General features: G+C 38.0%; 1 protein-coding gene across 1 annotated transcript in view; it reads right to left on the reverse strand.

The window, feature by feature from the left end:
* The window catches only part of LOC103056890 (cystathionine beta-synthase-like), a 33,308-nt gene that overhangs the window by 3,162 nt on the left and 11,493 nt on the right, over positions 1-18,653 (reverse strand). The window contains exons 5-16 of the mRNA XM_015889229.3: positions 16,678-16,812; positions 14,256-14,335; positions 12,909-13,040; positions 11,035-11,104; positions 9,998-10,089; positions 8,454-8,585; positions 7,115-7,199; positions 5,775-5,880; positions 3,977-4,051; positions 2,837-2,971; positions 1,451-1,559; positions 49-133 (exon numbers count right to left, since the gene is read on the reverse strand). Of these exons, the coding sequence (XP_015744715.1) occupies positions 49-133; positions 1,451-1,559; positions 2,837-2,971; positions 3,977-4,051; positions 5,775-5,880; positions 7,115-7,199; positions 8,454-8,585; positions 9,998-10,089; positions 11,035-11,104; positions 12,909-13,040; positions 14,256-14,335; positions 16,678-16,812 (1,236 nt within the window). The remainder of the gene's footprint in view (positions 1-48; positions 134-1,450; positions 1,560-2,836; positions 2,972-3,976; positions 4,052-5,774; positions 5,881-7,114; positions 7,200-8,453; positions 8,586-9,997; positions 10,090-11,034; positions 11,105-12,908; positions 13,041-14,255; positions 14,336-16,677; positions 16,813-18,653) is intronic.

An 18,653-nucleotide genomic window follows, 5' to 3' on the forward strand; every position in this document is an offset into this window, starting at 1 on the left:
GCCTTGTTCATGGGACTATTTTTAATAATGATTGCTATTGGTACTTACATTGCTCCAGTTCATGCACTATAACAGCAAAGTGTTCATTTTCCAGGATACGTGAAAGTTTTCCCAGGGTGTCATCCAGATTAATCTGTGGATCCCAAATAATGAAGTGATTCAAATGGTTACCAGCAGCCCAAGATCAAGCTCGCCATTCAGAATTCCTCCCACATATTGCCCTGTTATAAGCTAGATCTTACATGGAGAATCTGTGCTTATTTGAAGTCATTTTGCAGCAGCAGTAGCAACACCTATCACTACCACCTTTATTTGGTCAAAGACTACTCCCTTTGAATGATACCTACCCACCCCTAGTTTTCCTGAGAAAGGAGGGAAATAGGATAATGGCATGGAGGACCCAACTTATATGAAGCTCTGGTGATGAAACTCTCAAAACCAAGGAAAGATCCTGCCTTGAAATCTAATTTATATCCTACCTGCTCTTAACTGTGTTCTCTGTATCCCGAAGCCCATGTACCTCAACTAGGTTTGTACATGCTTGCTCAACTAGGCTTATACTTTAGGGTTTTTTTTTTCCTTTCTTCATAACTTTATGTATTTTTCTGTTTTTTTAATATATATTCAATTAATAAAAGCATCTTTTAAAATGTGTGTACTGTGTGTTCACAATCCTTGCATGTCAGTATGAAGCAACCTAAAAGTCCATCAAGTAAAGGAATAACATGCATGAAACTCTTTTTCACATCCAGAGAACACACTTTGTGAGAAATCTCAAGACAGAATCTCTATCTCTGTCTTCCTACTAATATGTGAAAAGTTTCTGTATGCAATAGGTGGGATATGCACTTAACGAACGCTTCCCCCCCTTCCTTTCCTCTTGGCCTTGCCTCACGTGCAATTTACACTGGCATTTTGTGATCCTATTGTTCACTCTTAGTTACATGACACTTGATCACAAAAAACATTTTTCTGTAAACTAACAGGATTTAGCAACTACAGATAAAAGAACCCTGCATCATCGCCTGTTTTAGAAATGGTGAGGTCAGGTGACCTGCTGCAGTGTACAACCAGAGGTGTAGCTTGAGGGTGTGAGAAAGGTGAGTTCATGTCCCTTTCTTTAGTTAATGGACTATTGGGATATACTAGCCATGGTATTCATCAGACCCTGATCAGTCACCAACCTGACAATACTGGCATCCAAATCCTGAGGTTAATGTATTTGGTAAGCAAGGCACCATGAACACAAGATGAGGGCCACAATCTGGATCCATTTTTGCAAGGAATTAGTGATACATTACATTACCTATGAGTAAGACTCTTTCTCTCATGTGTAACCCCCTTGGCCCTCAAATTGTATCCATAATTTCTGCTTCCTCCTTGTCCTGTTCATTAGACATATATATGGATGCCGTTTTGTGAATCTTTCAACAAGGGTAAAGATAAATACCTTTGAAAATTGTTGATAAGTGACTTTAATCACTGGGTCTGAGAACTGAGCATTTCCTGCCAGGATCGAGGAGAGGATGTTGGTAATAGTTACCATTCCCAGGATGAGGCTTCAAGAAAACACCATTTTTTTTACATTCACACATAGAGAGAGATAGAGAAAGAGAGAGAGAGCATAGACAAAATGTTGAGGGGAAAAAGACAAAATACTTCATCATTCTTGCAAATGCTATGATCTTATTTAGATTTAATGGACATATTAGTCAGAAAACATGTACATTTCCTAAACTAATCTTACTACTGACTGATACAATAGATTAGGACTGGCAGAAAAGATGCTTTTCTCAGTTTTAGAAATGGGATTTAATTTAAAGATGCTTTGGTTAACATGGGGGAGATTATCTATCTATCTATCTATCTATCTATCTATCTATCTATCTATCTATCTATCTATCTTGTTTAACATGTGCTTATCAAATTATTTGCTAATACACATTCTCTGGATTGTTTGTGGAAAACAGGTATAACCTATACTCACACACTCTGGACAAAAGCATAAATACATGACAGAAACAGGGAAAAGATCTGGTAACCTGCTGTAGCATATGAAATCTCTGAGCACTTTCTGTTTCAATGTTAGTTCATTTGAAATGAATCAATGACCATAGCAGCTAATAAAATATTCTTCCATCTTTTTCTAATATGGCATCAAGTGATTCAAGAAAGGTGAAGAAAAGGTCCATGTCATTTTTTCACACTGTGTGATCCAGGTGGGAGGGGGAGTGTCCTTCCTCCTTTCCTATTTTCTAGACATTTAAATATTCAAATGTAACCCTTAGTAGCAAATCTTGTCCACCAAAGATACGGCACTTGCATCAATGGAGCACTGAATGGGGGTAGGAGAGGTGCATGCAAAACTGATTTGCCAGAAGGGCATTTTTTGCTCCTTTTGTTTTATTTTGTTTTGTTTGGAAGTGACAAAGTGGAGTCTTACCAAATCCTTCATATGCAGGGACTGAGTCCCTAATGAGTTTACTGTTCTAAGTATCTATTTAAGGATCCTCTTAATTAAGGGAATTATAGATGATTCTACAATCATAAAGTCAGAAGAATTATCTTGAAGATAAGTGACTGCTGAAACAAGACCACAATTTGTCTAAGACAGAGGTGGATAACTAATAGCCCCCAGCCCCCCAGCCCACAACATTGTGCTATTGGCATTTGGAGTGCCTTTTTGTTTTTGCTTCCCCTAAAAGTTGTTAAATGAATACACTGAGCTTCTTCAAGATTTAATGATTATTTTGCCCTTGGAAATGGGCCCTTGGAAAAATAAAGGGTCACCCCTCCCCCAAAAAGTTGCCCATGTCCAAGCTAAAAAGAAAGTTACCCTGATTCTGCAACAACTGGTGCTTGATTGCATGACTTTTCTTGTAGGATTGCAACTGCTTTTTGACAGTTCACGTCTGGGAGAAGAATCAGAGGGGGAGAAAGGTTCAGCTTCTGCACTTTAATATTCCACCACCTATCAGACAAAAAAGAGTAGCATATATTGTGACTCCTCTGCAGTCAGAATCTGTTCTGTTCTTCCTTAAATATTGTTCTATATACACAGTTTAAATGAAAGAAGACTGAGATAGAGGGTAAACTGACCTTTGTATGGGATTTATTTAATTAATTTTAAAAGGAAATAAAAATTTGTCCTTGGTACACAAGTTCCTTTAGAGATAATTCCTATGATTTTCTTCCAAATTGTGCCTCTCTATAAGAAGTAATATAAGATTTTATAATATAAAACATTCATCAGTGTAACTATTTGTATTTAAAACACATATACACACATACAAACCCACATAGTTTAGTATAGGTATACAAGGCAATTGCAATGCAAATAGGAAAAGATCACAACTATCATGGCAGCCTGGATGCCACCACTCCTAAATAAGGGCAACAAATTTCATAAATAATGCCCAAACTGGAAGAAGTCCTCACAAATTAGCTGGATTTAACTGATTCTCGTTTTTAAAAGCAATGCAGGTACCAAAAGAAATTTGGAAGGGGACATTTAAGCCATCAAATCCAATCTTCTGCTCTGCAAGAATCCAAATTAAAGTATATTTGACATGCTGCTGTCTAGCCTCTCCTTAAACACATCCCATGAAAGGGTTCTCAGCACCTCTCTGGTTAACTGGTTTCAACACAGAGGTTGTTGTTGTTTTTTTAATAACATTCCGTTGGAATCTCCTCTCCATAACTTAATCCATGAATCTATGCCCTGCATGTGAGTGGGTAGAGAATGCATCCTGACGACTCATTAGTTGATTTCTTCCTTTTCAGTTTAATGTTTCTCTAAGGATTATATCTAATGGTGTCATTCTGTTGGTACATGCCATCTCCTCACTGGAACAGAACGAGCACCGAAAGATAGAGCAATTGGAATTGCACTTTGCTGTGAATAAAAGCCACCATTTGACGTAGCCTTATACTGGGTGATGGTGGTGGGGAAACAGGTGAAGTACTTTGAACGTACCAAGGATAATGTTCCTGAACTTCATCTTTTAGAAATCCATTCTGGACCATCCATTTGTCATTCAAAAACTTAGACCTGGAGATAATGAAGAAAGAATGAAGACATTGTGTTAAACCTTGACGTCTCTTCATTCAGGGGGTCCAAACAGGAACCTGGCATCACAATCCAAGCCCTGCTCCTTTCGTACATGTGTGTTATATCAGCACTGCCACAAAAGGGACAAGGCTTACATTGCAACGCCACATCTGCCATCTTGCCTGTTTTGATCCTTTCTTGCTGCTGCTGCATTCATTACTGAACAAATCTATTTAATTACGTTTTTAAATCTTTAAGCTACAATAAGCTTTAAAATTAGGTTTTGTTCAGTAAATTAGCTATTGTTGTGGGGGGGAACTAGATAGAATACATTTTGCATTTTTGGAGGCAACTGCGGAATGATTTATTAAGAAGTTGGTGGTAAAGCTAAAAAGTTGTATAAAATAAAAGCTGGTCTTATTGTTAGGCAACTGTAACAGGCAGCTAATTTGGGATGTCATGAAAAGGCAGTACAGAGTTACTTGTTTTATTTATTATTTTATTTTCACTCCTAGCAAGAGGGTACTTCTGGATTCAATGCATTTTGACTTGGGCAAACACTGTTTGTTTTCCTGCTCTAGCCAACACAGTGTTTTGTGTTGGTTTTGTTTAATACAACTCAGCTGCAAACAGTATTTAGGAAGGAAAAGGAATGGAGTCAAATATCTCCTTTGCTCCATTACTGTGATGGAATGGTTTGATGAAGGCCACGCTCGGGGAGATAAGCATTTCCTTAGCCCCCAACAGGAGTGTGGGAAGGTTAAGAAGATGAGACTGGCACCACCCTAAGGAATTCACAGTGTTTTGGCTTGCTGGCTTGGGAAGTTTAGATTCAGTCTGGAGAGATTTCTGTCTTTGAGGTGGAAGCAAATAAATGCAACAGAACTGTATCTGTACTGTCTCGTGGAGTTCTTTGGGCTGAACCTGACATCACTCTCTCCAGACTGAATCTAAACTTCCCAAGCCAGCAAGCCAAAACACTGCGAATTCCTTAGGGTGGTGCCAGTCTCATCTTCTTAACCTTCCCACACTCCTGTTGGGGGCTAAGGAAATGCTTATCTCCCCGAGCGTGGCCTTCATCAAACCATTCCATCACAATTACTGAGACATCATTGCTACAGTTACAAATCAACATCTGAACTACTATAAATAATATGTTTTAATACAAAACTTTGTGTACATTTGCTATTATTAATATTATTAGGAATTAGAAAACCTTACTGCAAATCCTAGAGATCTACCAATAAATCCAGTAGCTCACTAGAGCTATAAATCTATCGATTACCTATTGATGGTATAGAAACCTTGGTATCAGTGGCTTCTTTCATATTTTATAATCACAAACAGCTGCTAATAAAACTGTCCCACCTTTCTATAAGCTCTCCCTAAAATTAAGGTGAATGTTTGGCCTGCAGGTAGAAAGCAGCTTGCAAGTCCTCTCCTTAAGGCCAAGCAGAGGTCTCTTTCTCTCCCAGGAAATCCAAATCCTGCCTTGTGCACTTAGATCTCTTCATACCTCTCTGTGCAAAGAGAAAGGGGCAATTTGAAGAGATGAAGGAAAGGACCAGACCTCTTTCTCTGAAGTCTGAGGTTTCTGGAAGAGAGTGGAATTCAGCAAGGGAAGGATCTTTAGGAACTCTAAAGGCAGTTTAACCAACATGGGTGTTCCCTTTCACATTCAGTTGAATGTGTTATAAAGAAATGAAACAAGACATTCTCTTACATGTAGTTCCTCACAGAGTCAGGTAAGAGGACAACACAGCGCTGACCTTCTTTTAGCTGTTTGGCAGCTTTCACAGCCACAGACATTGCACTGCCTGCACTGCCTCCTATTATACAAGCCAGATGACACACACATTACTCAACAAACCAGAAAACAGTGAAAAGTTATAGTAGAACACTGAACATGAAGGTGAATAAAGGAATGTGAATGTGGGCCTTGTAAAGGTCTTCCAGAAAAACATTAGGTCTTGATGCTTATTCCTTGTAGGGCTTGCAGTATTGCAACAAATCAAACATATTTCTTTTGAAGCCTTTAGAATCTTGCAAAACCAAGCCTGATTTCACGTCAGTAGAGTGAACTCCACAAATGCAGCCTTGTCTGTTTAACTGGGGGTTGACAGAAACACATTTTAACAGCAAAAAGGCACATGAATGGGTGGTACTGCATTGAGCAAGGACTTTTTCTATTCTGACATGATATTCCTATATTGATCTAAGAATCCAGCAATGGAGATTTGGAGATCCTGAATCTTCTTCCTGCCCATGCATTGTGAATAAGCAGAATTGTTCATATCCTAATGTTGTGGGACTCAGTTCTGGACTGGATGCAATTCCGTTTAAAAACTTCCCTGAATAAGTTTATGTATCTAGTAGGTACTTTGATCAAAAGTTTGTAAAAATGGTGACCATTACTATAAGTGAAGGAGTTATCCTTGCCATTATTCACACCTTTTTAATGTAATGGCTAAATTATTTCTCTCTAGAACACAGCTAGAGGACAGGCTCCCTCAGCTGGAAAGCATCCAATATAGAAGACTGTTCTGTCAAGTGAAGTAAGGTCTATGGTTTCAAGAGGAACTTTGCACAAATACATCTTGCGTGCCATTTGCAGCCATTTCTAAAAAGGAGACTTTGCTCACGTCACTCATGCCTTTGTCGCCTCATGGCTGGACTTTTGCAAATTGCTCTACATGGCCTGACTGTAACTATTCAGATGTTTCCACTGGTACAACTTGCAGTAGCTGGGGAGGTTATGGACACATTAATTTTGCTCACATCATCACTATTATGGGAGGTATGTTGCCTGCCAATTAGCTTCCAGATGCAGTCCAAAGTATGGGTTGTCACCTATAAAACCCTACATGACTCAGGGCCTGGACATGTCCAAGACTGTCTGCTCTGAGTTGTCTTTTCCCCCTGAGTAAATACACAATTAACAGCTATATAGTTATTCCATCAATATAAGAACTTTGTGGTCTTTACATTGTTTAATCTTGATTTACTTTCATGCTTAGGAGCTAAGTAATTTTTTTGTTATGTTTATCATTGTGCAATACTTACCACAAAGCAAACCTTCCTCTCTAATTAATCTACGAGCCATAAGGAAGGATTCTTCATCATTGCTTTTGCACCATTGATCTATTACCTGCCAAACATACAAACGGTAAAATTATGGATTTCAGCAATTTGGAGTAATGATGGACAAAACTTTTTCACCCACTTTAGCAACAAATGCAGCATAGAGCGTTACATAATAATAAGACAATTGACAGCATGTTCCAGAAAGTGAGAAATGTTTAGTACAATTGTATTGGTTATAGCTGACATGAGGTTTTCATCTGGCTTAGGTTCTGGATCATAATTCCTTGACTCTCCCTATGTAGCTGGTGCTGGGAATCTCTTGGGATGACAGGATGAGAGCGCTGCATGGGCAAAAATCAAACATATGCTTCTTGTGCAAAAGGAGGCCCTCCCCTGGGCTGGGGTCAATCTTATGTTTATTTTACTTCACTTCCACATATTTATAATTTTTTTTAATTGCCCATCTGAGTGCTATATGGAAGTCATTTTATATAGCTTTTTTCTTAATATATACATGTTTCAATTTTTTTCTAATAAAAGCAAGGAATATAATGTACTTTGTATATTCATTTCATTAATATGTATATGCTGTGGTTGAATTAGTAGCTTCCAAAAGAATGAATGAATGAATGAATGAATGAATGAATGAATGAATGAATGAATGAATATACACCCCCATTTGTTTAGCGACTACCTCAGTTAGCAACCACTCGCAAATACGGGAATAATAAATGGTAATAAAAAATTCATTTTCTGAGCAATGCATGCATTTATGACCAAATTCCATATGCCTGACAACAACACACACTGGAGTGAGGGTAATGTTGGCATAGCTGTCCAAGAGAACTTTATCTGAATGAGACAGCAGCAACCTCTGGAGGAGATGGGCAGCATATAAATTTAATAATTAAATAAATAAATAACCAGTGATCTTCACAGCATCTCAGTCACATATTCTCTTAGTGACCATTTTGCTTAATGACATGGTCATTGGAACAGAATTCGGTTGCTAAACAAAAAGGGAGGGTGTGTGTGTGTGTGTGTGTGTATAGATCTATAGATCTATAGATCTACCCTGTATAGATATATATTATAATGTATAATTAATTGTTGTATGCTATCCAGAGTTGTTTTGTGTGAGATGGGTGGCTATGTAAATGAGATATATAAATAAATAAAATAAATAAATATATAGATATATCAGAATCAGCAAATAATTTTAAATGAATCCTATGTGGATTCTGAAGCTGCTTATCCTTAGCATCACATGCTTCATTCCTTATATAGGTCTGCTGACTTTTGTCACACTGGGACTTACAGATCTATCAAGGACAGTTGGGATAAAGTCATGACCAATTCCTTCCACTTCCATTGTTGTATCCTCGGCTGACACTGCATTTAATGAGCTGGGCAAAGCAACAATGGAGCCTTCGGGATCTACTCCAACAATCTGTGAAGGAAGATAAGCTAATTAATCCCATTCATTTCTTCAGTCAATTATTTTCTATAAATAAGGAAGAAGTGGTGGAAAGTTAGGGGAGCTTTTACAGAAATAACTGTTGTTGGTCGCAAATCACTGGAGTCTTCTGGAGCCTTTATGATAATCTGCTTATTTACACATGTAAAATAACAATAAAGTCATAGGAAAGCCATACTGTTATAGCACCTGCATCTGGGGACAAGGGAGAGTAACCAGCATCAAACTGGCAGACACAACCATGATCAAAGCCCTGCTGCCTTTCAATCTGCCTGGCTCGCGTTGCACTTACATAAAAAGGGACAGGACTTTGATTGCCTGGGTCATGCCTCCATTTTGACTTTATGAATGCCTCTGCCTTTTAGTGAAACAAGGAGTTCCTACAACATTCACCTGGCAATCTGCAGTCCTCAACCTTATTGTATGGTCCCTTAATCCCTATGGAGGCAGCAGTTACAGTCAGGAGAAGCAATGGAAGTAGACTCAAGGAGAAGCAGGTCCAGATGCAAGCTTAAAAGTTTGTTCATGAATCTGATAGACTAGACATCCTTCAGAAAGATACTGTAGCCATGCCATCCCATAGAAGATCAGTTAGCCATAGTTAGGCTTCTCTTTCCGTTGCTTCTCTGAACTGTAGCCCTCTCTCTATGGGGATTAAGGAAAACAATAAGAGGCACAGGAAATAGGGAGTCCAAAAGAATGGAGGAGAGGCAGGGTAAAATGAAGTGCATGAACAATTAGGTTGTGTGTATGAGAAAGAGATAATACCTGTGCTTATGTGTATGTATGTCTGCATGGATGGACAGAGGGCACTGTGAGATGTTTGTGAAAAAGAATAAAGAGATGAAGGTGAAAAAGACATGCTCACTTTAAGCCCCACTTTGCAAGTTCTCCCATGGGGAAATTAGACCTTTGATTTCAAAAACGTTTTCAGAAGTTTGTCATTCCCATTAATTAAAACACCATTATACTGTGTAAAGGAATGAAAACTTGATATAACAGAGCAGATCACAACAATATTCATAAAGGTCATATATTTTACTTCTCTTGTTAACATAAGACAAAACACATTTGGGCACCTCTACCAACCAGCTCTATAACTGATGCTTGGTTCATAGTGCCAACAGCATCACTTAGCATCACTGAGCAGCTTCTAAGGCCCAAACACCTTGACATGGTCCACCTATGTTAGTGATGCCCCACACGGCAGCCTTTGGGGAGCTAACCACTATTGTCATTCCCTGCAGTACCCAGAACAATGCAACACAAGTGCTTCAAAATGGCAGCAGCTCCCAAGGCCCAGGTGGGGCCTGATGGTATGAAAAACATTCCCAAAGGTCCAAATAGCTGATCCAGGCCCAAATAGCCAAGCCAGACCCACGTACTTTGCATGCAGGGCACTTCTCCTTCAACTTTCTGGCAACACCAGTGATAGTACCACCTGTGCCAGCTCCAGCCACAAACATATCAATTTTGCCTGTATTTAAGAGAAATTAAATAAAACAATCAGACCTAAACAAAAAGCATGTAGCTATATTGCAAGAGGAATGTTCATGCTAATATATAATTTCAAAGATTTAACCACTATTGGCTATATGTGATTTACTGCAATTTTCTGATATTGTCCTTACATCTATGTTGTACTGACATGCATCTGCCTTTCATATCCAGCAGGTAGCAGCACTTGGCTGAATTTTGCTGATCTTGAAAAGCTAAGTATGACAGTATCTGGTTAATACTCAGATGAGAGATCACCAGAAATCCCAGGACTGTAAGCCAGGCTGGGAAGTAAACAAGAACAACAAACTAACATCCCAGAAGAATGCAACGGGAGCCCACTTTCATATTATTGCCAAAGATAACAATATATGGACATGTCCATGTAGTTATCAGAAGTCAACTCAACTTGAAGGTGTCTTTATATTTTTAGCTGCCTTACAGGTAAATCTTCTACAGTGGTCAGAATGTTCTGACGTTTCACACAGTGTCAGTACAGTGATTCTTAATAAATTTTGGGAACAGCTTCTTTTTAACTGTGCATGTTTACTAGAGGAGGGCTGGTATTTTATTATTTATTTACTCCAGGAATAATTACTTAACAATTATTTAATTATTACTTGGAATAGTGTGGGCTTCAAACAAACAAGCAGAGTAAGATGCTAATGGATTTGCAAGTACAGATGCACATATGGAATTTTATCCCTCATATATTTCATTGCAATAATCATAAAACTGTAGTTTGTACCTAATGGTTGTCAAATTCACACACAACTGAAATACTGATAGAAGCAAATCAATAGTGAGAAATGATAACTCACAATCAAGATTTCTAATAAAGTAAATTGAGTAGCATATGTTTTCTTTTTATTTAAAGGAAGAAGAAATGTCCACATTATATTGATAAAATGATTATTAATAATACCATCACATTGCTCCAAGATCTCTTCAGCTGTGGTATCATAGTGTGCCAATGGATTACTTGGATTTCGATACTATTGTGGAAAAGAAACAGAAACAAAAGATATACATCTGGTAGTCAAATTAGTGAAATCAAATGTTTAGAGTGTGTGTGAGTATGCGTGTGTATCAAGCTAGATACTTCTAAAACTATCATAATGAACAGAGAAGCATTGCTGTTACACAAGTGTCCTTCCTTTATAAATAAATAAAGCTTTATTTTAAAGCATTGTTTACCTGCTACTGAAAGTATGTTGAATGGTTACCCAGACTCTAATAAAATACTGTGCAAAATGCTACAATGTGTTACATGCAATGTTGTCTTTGAAAACAGTCTGGAAAATGGTTCATCTGGACCAACAAAGCAAGGCTCAACAGGTATTAACTAGGGTAATAATGATACATTTTAATATTTATTGTCCTCTACATAAGTGTAATAAAATAGCTAAAATAGCCCTGATTGCAGGCAAAAAAGCAGCATGGCCCACCCTATCAACTCAGCTAAGAAACCCGCAGCCATCTGGTTCCTCTTTTTCTGCAATGGTGACCTACGAGTAGATTATCAACTGTTGGTTTCTTTTGAAACTGGTAATCATAAAAAAGTTGCAGTTTAAAGAATTGGTTCCTGAGTTTCTTGTTTTTCTTTTACTTCCTCCAACTCTTTTCATTTTGTATTAAACAAGCCTAATACAGGGTTTTGCATTTAATCTGTATATACAGTTAGTAAATTTTAGGAGCTTTGTGATGATGATGATGATGATGATGATGATGATGATGATGATGATGATGACGATGATGATGCTGCCCCACCCCTTGCTTCCTAGTCATTTGATGGAGAATATCTCTGAATGGTGTGCTCACACAGCCTGAAAGACCCATGTCAACAGATACACCTTTCTGTGTTGGCAGCACATGGCAAGGATCAGTGGGTTGGCCATGCTAACCCACCCAGATGCTGCAGAGGAGACAGGAAGATTATCACTTTCCTCTGCACATCTTGCCTTTTTTTTTTCTTCCAGATGAAAAAGGTAATAGGAAATCCATATTCATGTACTTAAACTTGAGGCCACTGCAGGTCTGTTTGGTGCTGAAGGTTAGACAGTTTGCAGAACACACTTCCTCTCCAGCCTCACAACTCAGTGAAGTTTGTTGTACAAACAGAGCCAATAAAAAGATGTAATTTTTATCTTTCATCTAATTGTTGTATGTTGATGCAGAGCAAGGAAGCTGAAAATATAGAGAGAAAGGGATACAAGGGGAAGCATGTACAACCACTGCCTGTTACTGTATGTGTGACCTATGGCATGAACTTTTAACCATTAAATAGCTAGTGTTTTATTTTCAAAATATTAAGTGAAAGATGGCCCACCATTTTGAAAACTCTGGCAGACTTTCTCCACCTCTAGTTACGTTTTGTCCTTTTATTTTCCTAATAGATTGCTTTGCTCTTTTCTTTGCCCTCCTTTCTATTCTAACAGGAAAGAAAATCCTAACCTGTAAGGACCCCATTCATGGCCACTAAGAGGGAGTGAATGGACTGCAGATGTAATAAATCCAAGGGTATCCCTGTCCTGCCCTAATGCTATGCTTCTATAGATATGGGACTTCCCATGGATTCACTAAGGAGGTTATGCCACTCTGCTAGCAGAAATCCTCTTTGTCAGCTCAGAATCTCTTATGCTCCATCTTGCCTCCTTTCATAAGACCTCTGGAGAAGATTAGCATTCCTCCGTTTAATACCACACAGATAGTTTTGCATTCCAGGTTAAGTAAAGCAACTGGATGGAAAATAACTCAGACTGCATTAATCCAATCTAAACCAGAAGGAGAAATCTATACCTGATCCAAAATATGTGAGTTTGGAATTTCATTTTTCAGTTTCCAAGCAACGCGAACATTCGATTCTGGAGCATCATACTTGGTGCAGGGAGTTCTTATAATTTCAGCCCCAAGTGCTCTCAGAATATCTACCTAGAAGGAAGAAGAAGAAACCAGAAATGAAACTAATTTTCTGTACTGTATTATTTCATATGCATTGAGATAAATATATCAATAATTTATATAAATTTATTCAATTTTGATGCCATCCAAATCCAACTGACTCTAAGTGGCTCAGGAAAAAAAAATTAAAAACAAATTAAAAACAAATGGAACAGACTGTATCACTGAATAACACTACTGGCTTAGCTATGGCCATTAAAAGCCAGGAAATCTAAATTTAGGCTGTCTTATTGGCCTATTTGGGCTGAGCTAAAACTCATTATATTTACCCCATCAATTCTCCAGGGAAGCGTGTATAGGAAGACCGTTGCTTGGGTCCAGAGTCCTAAACATATCCCAATTCATGACCTTGTGTATACAGGTCAGACCTGCCCACACCAAGGAATGTGTACACAGCTTTGCTTCCATGACTGAAATAAAGGGAGAAACTAAGCACGCACATTATGCTGCTGATGGTGCAAATTTGATGAGCTCTGAGGGGCACAAAAGGTTGCCCGGTCCTGATTTATATGCCATGCACATGCACAGCTAAGTTGACAATGCTTCTTTCACAAAAGTTGGAACAAAACTAAGCACATTACTAAAATTCTTGCCTTATAGTTTGTTGCCACTGTTTCTAATCAGGTACCCTTCTTACATGTTAAGACAAACCCCATAATTACTAGCAAGCCATTACTTACTTCTAGTCATTCATTGATGGATTCTTATCAGCTATACAAATGATCCCCAACTAATAGGTATTTCCACACCACATTATTTCCATTCCCCAATCTCTGACAAAGCAGTCTGAAGCCAACCTGTGACCTTCACTTCTGATGCCTTTGGAATTCTGAAAACATGCAGGGAACACCAGAACGCAATCTATGCTCATTTCCAGGGCAAAGGTCATCAACCAGTCAAGAGTTAACTTCCTTGAGCTACAACAGATCCTGGAACCACCAAAGCCCCTTCACCACCACCCCTCCAATGGAAATAAAGGAAATTAGTTGCTCTGATGTAACTGCTGTAGTTTTCCCACAAGAAGAACGATGGAAGTTCTAGTTCTGTGAGGTTAACAGATTATCCCCACCTCATGAACTCAGTTGCCCAGGAGACAGGCTTTGTGCTAGTGGATGGAAAGTGAAGAAGTGAAAAATTATTAGACTATGATTGTATTGTTTCTTCAGAGCTGTTCAAGATTCTTACCTTTTCCATACTCATTTTCTCTGGCATGACAATGACACAGCGATAACCCTTCACTGCAGCTACAAGAGCCAGTCCAATTCCTGGTGAGGAAAAGTGTAAGAACTGAAGCAAGCAGGAACTGTAGCTGCAAGTTAATTGGACCTACAAATTTTCATTCTTGCTTCCATTTTCTAAATGCAGTAGCTCTGATTTTCACTTTAAAAAATGGGAAAGAATGAATGTTCCTACATATTCCATTGAAGATTTAGATAAAATGAGTAACATCACAGGATAAAGCAGATTCATTTCTGCCCAGGGTAGCATTTATATCTACACTGAGTTTTCTAAACGGATATGGCATCTGTTCTTCAGCTGTCTTTCCCATATATGCTAAAATAAAAAGGATAAAGAAGAAGATTGATTGAGTTTCCTGCAGGATTGAAAACACAGTATAGCTAATTTGTGTTTGTGTGTAAGAAAAAATGTGCAAATGTTAAGCTCATCTTATGACTTGATGTAGCTGTACTTCAATTTTGCAGGGAATGGGTGATGAGGAGGCAACATTTAAAGATTTAACAGTAGATAGTGCAAGAGGTGAAATAAACAACTTACTTTCTTACTACGAGAAATAACTTTCCTGCAATCTGTAGTTTCTTTGTCATGTACTTCAAAGCATTTATAAAAATAGCTGCTATATTTGTAGCCTGAGTATACTGTAAATACCTCCTAGTTGGTAGAATGCAGACAACAGTATGTTGACTTGTAAGGTAGTATCTAATTTGAAGATTCTAGCTTAGATAAAACAGCATGAACATGCTTTGGGTAAAACTGATCTTTGACTGCATTTGTGACATACTAAACACTTGTATTAGGAATCATCTTAGACTCACAGCTCCCGCCCAAAGAGCATGTAGCAGCTGTGGTGTACCAGTTGCAGGAATGCCTTTCAGGCAGTCACTCATGCCCTAGTCACCTTTCAATTAGATTATTGCAATGTGTTCCACTTGGGGCTCCCCTAGAAGACATATAGAAGCTACAGCTGTTCCAGAATGCAGCAGTGTGGGCGGTATTAGGCATGCCTTGATATACCCATGTAATATCATTGCTCCACAAACTATGGTGTAAGCTTCCGGGTGCAATACAAGGTGCTGCTTATCACCTATAAAGCCCTTCATGGCATAGGGCCAGGTTATTTGAGGGATCACCTATCTCCCATGGTTTCTGCTTATCTATTAAGATCAGGCTGAGCTGCTAAGGTTCAGGTCCCTTCAATCAAACAATGACACCAATCAGGACCCAGGACGTGTGCCTTCTATCATGGCACCTGCCTTCTGGAATAATATATCCCCAGAAATCCATGTGACTCCCACACTAATGATGTTCTGTAGCTCTTGAAAATAGTTGATCTTTTGTCAACTGGGAATTTGAAGGATTTGTAATAAATGTTAGGTTATATAACGCAAAAGGAAGATGGATTTGATTAATGTATTGAAGACCAAGATGTTTGAAGGGAAAAACGAAGGCAAGGGTTGCAAATTATACTGTGTATAAATAACAAAAAAGGAAGTAGGTGAATGAAGTTGAATGCCTTGGAAGACTGTTTACTAAAGTTTTTAAAAATGGGTGGAGAAATGTTAAGACATTGAAATGCTGGGACAAAGGTAGTGAATGTTGTGGGTCCTGTTGCAAGAAATATTTGGCAAAAAAAGCAAAAAAATGGCTGCATGTAAAAGCAGGTTTTATTATCACCTTGTTACACAGAAATGAGTTTTACGTATGTCAGAAGAAGCATGAAAGTTGACCACAGTAAAGCAAGAAGAAATAGTGTAAGGTTAAGAATGAATGAGTGATGAATAAATGTGGACCAAATACAAAAAAAGTAACCAGTACAAGAAAAATGCATTGAACTAGTGGCTTATAGAAAGAATGAATGAGGATCAAATTGCAAAACAAACTATATGAAAGAAAAGTGAACAGGTTCAGAATAGTAGACATGGAAAGTTATGGTTGGATGGAGCTGACGACATTCTCAAAAAGAGAGGTGAGAAGTTCAAAGAACAAAATGCAGTGTATGAATCTGTGTTTGGATGTGATGGACACAAACAAGGATGGTTTGCAAGGTTAGAAATAAATGGAAAGTTATAGTGAATATTGTTACTTTTTTTCTGCACCTTCCATCATGTTAACTTTCCCTAAGAGGGAATAGTGTGATGGGTACCTATGTACATATGTGTGCTGCTACATTTGATCTAAATCAGCTTCCTCAGCCTTGGGCTCTTTAGATATGTTAGCACTGTAACTCCCAAAACTGCCAACCAACATTATGACTCCTAGAATATCTAGAAGATGCCAAGCTGTGGAATGAATAGCAACCTTTTATGACATTAAGGCCAGTTTTCAAAAACCTACTTTACACTGAAAGCATATTTACATTTTTTTATACCTGTATTTCCTGATGTAGGTTCAATGAGTGTATCTCCTGGTTTTAGGGTCCCAGCTCTTTCTGCATCCTCTATCATCCTTAAGGTGATTCGATCTTTTACACTCCCTCCAGCATTGAAGTATTCACACTTGGCGACTGGAATTTCAGAACAAGAACGAATGAGAATTTGGAGTCACAATCTCTGTTATTGCCAACATTTCCAAAGAACAATTCTAACACTGGAGAAATGATTTTAAAGATAGAAACATGAATTAACTTTAGTCATACATGCTCTTGAAATTCATATTCCAGCATCTTGTATATTCAGAAATATTCAGTACATCAGTCTAGAGAAAACAGTCCTAATATTCTTAGAAATGCTTTTCTCCCAGCTTCTATAATACAGGAAGGACTTAAATTTTTAAATATGTTAGCAAGTTTATTCTAATACTGGTGAATATACAAGAACTGTCCTGGATCAAACCAAAAGCCTATCAAGTGTATCATCCTGTTTTCTACAGTGACCAACAAAATCAACTTATCAGGAGATTGAATGGTGGCTGTCCTACAAAATGTGTAGTTTAGGCTGTACAAAAGGCAGGATATAAATCTAATAAATAAAGCAATAAATGTTGCAGGGAAATCCATTAGCAGAACATGAGGTCTGAACCCATAGAGTAATATGTTGATGGTCTCAAACTTCCTTTTCCAGACATCCTCTAGTTGTACACCCCCTGGCCCTGCCTTTCTGTCTTTGTATAGTTGCTTGCTAGTTCCTTCTGCCATCATCTATCTTCCAGCAGGATGCCTTTATCTGGCATCTACTACCTTTAACTTGGAGTATGATAGAAATAGGACCTGCACAATCAACATGCCTTACCGACAAATACAAAGGAAAAAAGATGATTAAAATGACATAAATGTTATAGAGCTATCTCCTAGACCTGTAGCTTGAGGTATATGAATAGAAAAATTAATCCCCTCCACCATATTTGGAGACAGCTTAATCTCACAAGCAATAAATGAAATTACTTCATTTTGTGGGGGAATGCAAAAATGTGTTTGTTGTTTTAATTAGTCACAGGTAAAGCATTCAGTATTGGATGAATTAAATATATTGTGCTGTGATTAGCAGATCACAAGATGATTAACAGATTCCAAGATGGGATGGATTTGCTGATAATAGAAAGGACTGTTGCAGAGATCCCAAGATGAACCAAATACATGATAACTGAGCTTACACAGAGAAAATAAGTATCAGAGACCACAAAGGATCCTTAAATAACACTGAGAAAGTAAAGAATAATCTTAGTGCAATGCTTGTGTTTTTTCTTGAAAGCCGAAGCTTTGATTTGGGACTGAAAGAGAATAGCTTTCCCCCTGTTCCATATCAATTCATGTTTCTTGTTTGTTTCCCTTCTCCTTTTTAGGGAAAAAAGTTAGGGAAATCTCCTTTGGCTACTCTCCATACATCTCTCCTCCAGGGGATCCTGGGCGTGAAAGAGAGAAGTGTTCTCAAGTATCTGAGTCATCTGTCCTTAGACAGGGCTGGGAGACAGAGGGCAATCAGACCAGGAAGAGATATTTCTCAATATGTTAAAATTTTACTTGCAGATAAACACCCTAAAATTACAGCGGCAACAGCCAGATTTTTAACTACAGCTATAAAAACAACAGACGTCTTTAGTAACACGTCAGTACGTCTGAGTTTTAAATGTAATATTTATCAATTTATTTTATGTGTTAAACTGTTTTATCTAATGCCAAATTTTAGATTACATCTGCACTTTGTGGTTTGGATCTTTTGGCCACAAATAAATACATACATACAGAGGGCAATCTTTGTTATTGTTTTGGTTGTTCCTTAATAACCAATATTCAAAGACATACTGTTTCTGATCACCATCAGCATTTTAAAAAAATGTCCATGTGCAAATAAAAGCTTCCATTTTGCACTGCCAGATCATTTGCAGGCTATATTTCAACTTTAATGTGTA

The sequence above is a fragment of the Python bivittatus genome, unplaced genomic scaffold (genome assembly GCF_059951505.1).
Source record: "Python bivittatus isolate LINGU-HERP-01145 unplaced genomic scaffold, Pbiv_v1 ctg000350_np1212, whole genome shotgun sequence".
Lineage (NCBI taxonomy): Eukaryota > Metazoa > Chordata > Lepidosauria > Squamata > Pythonidae > Python > Python bivittatus.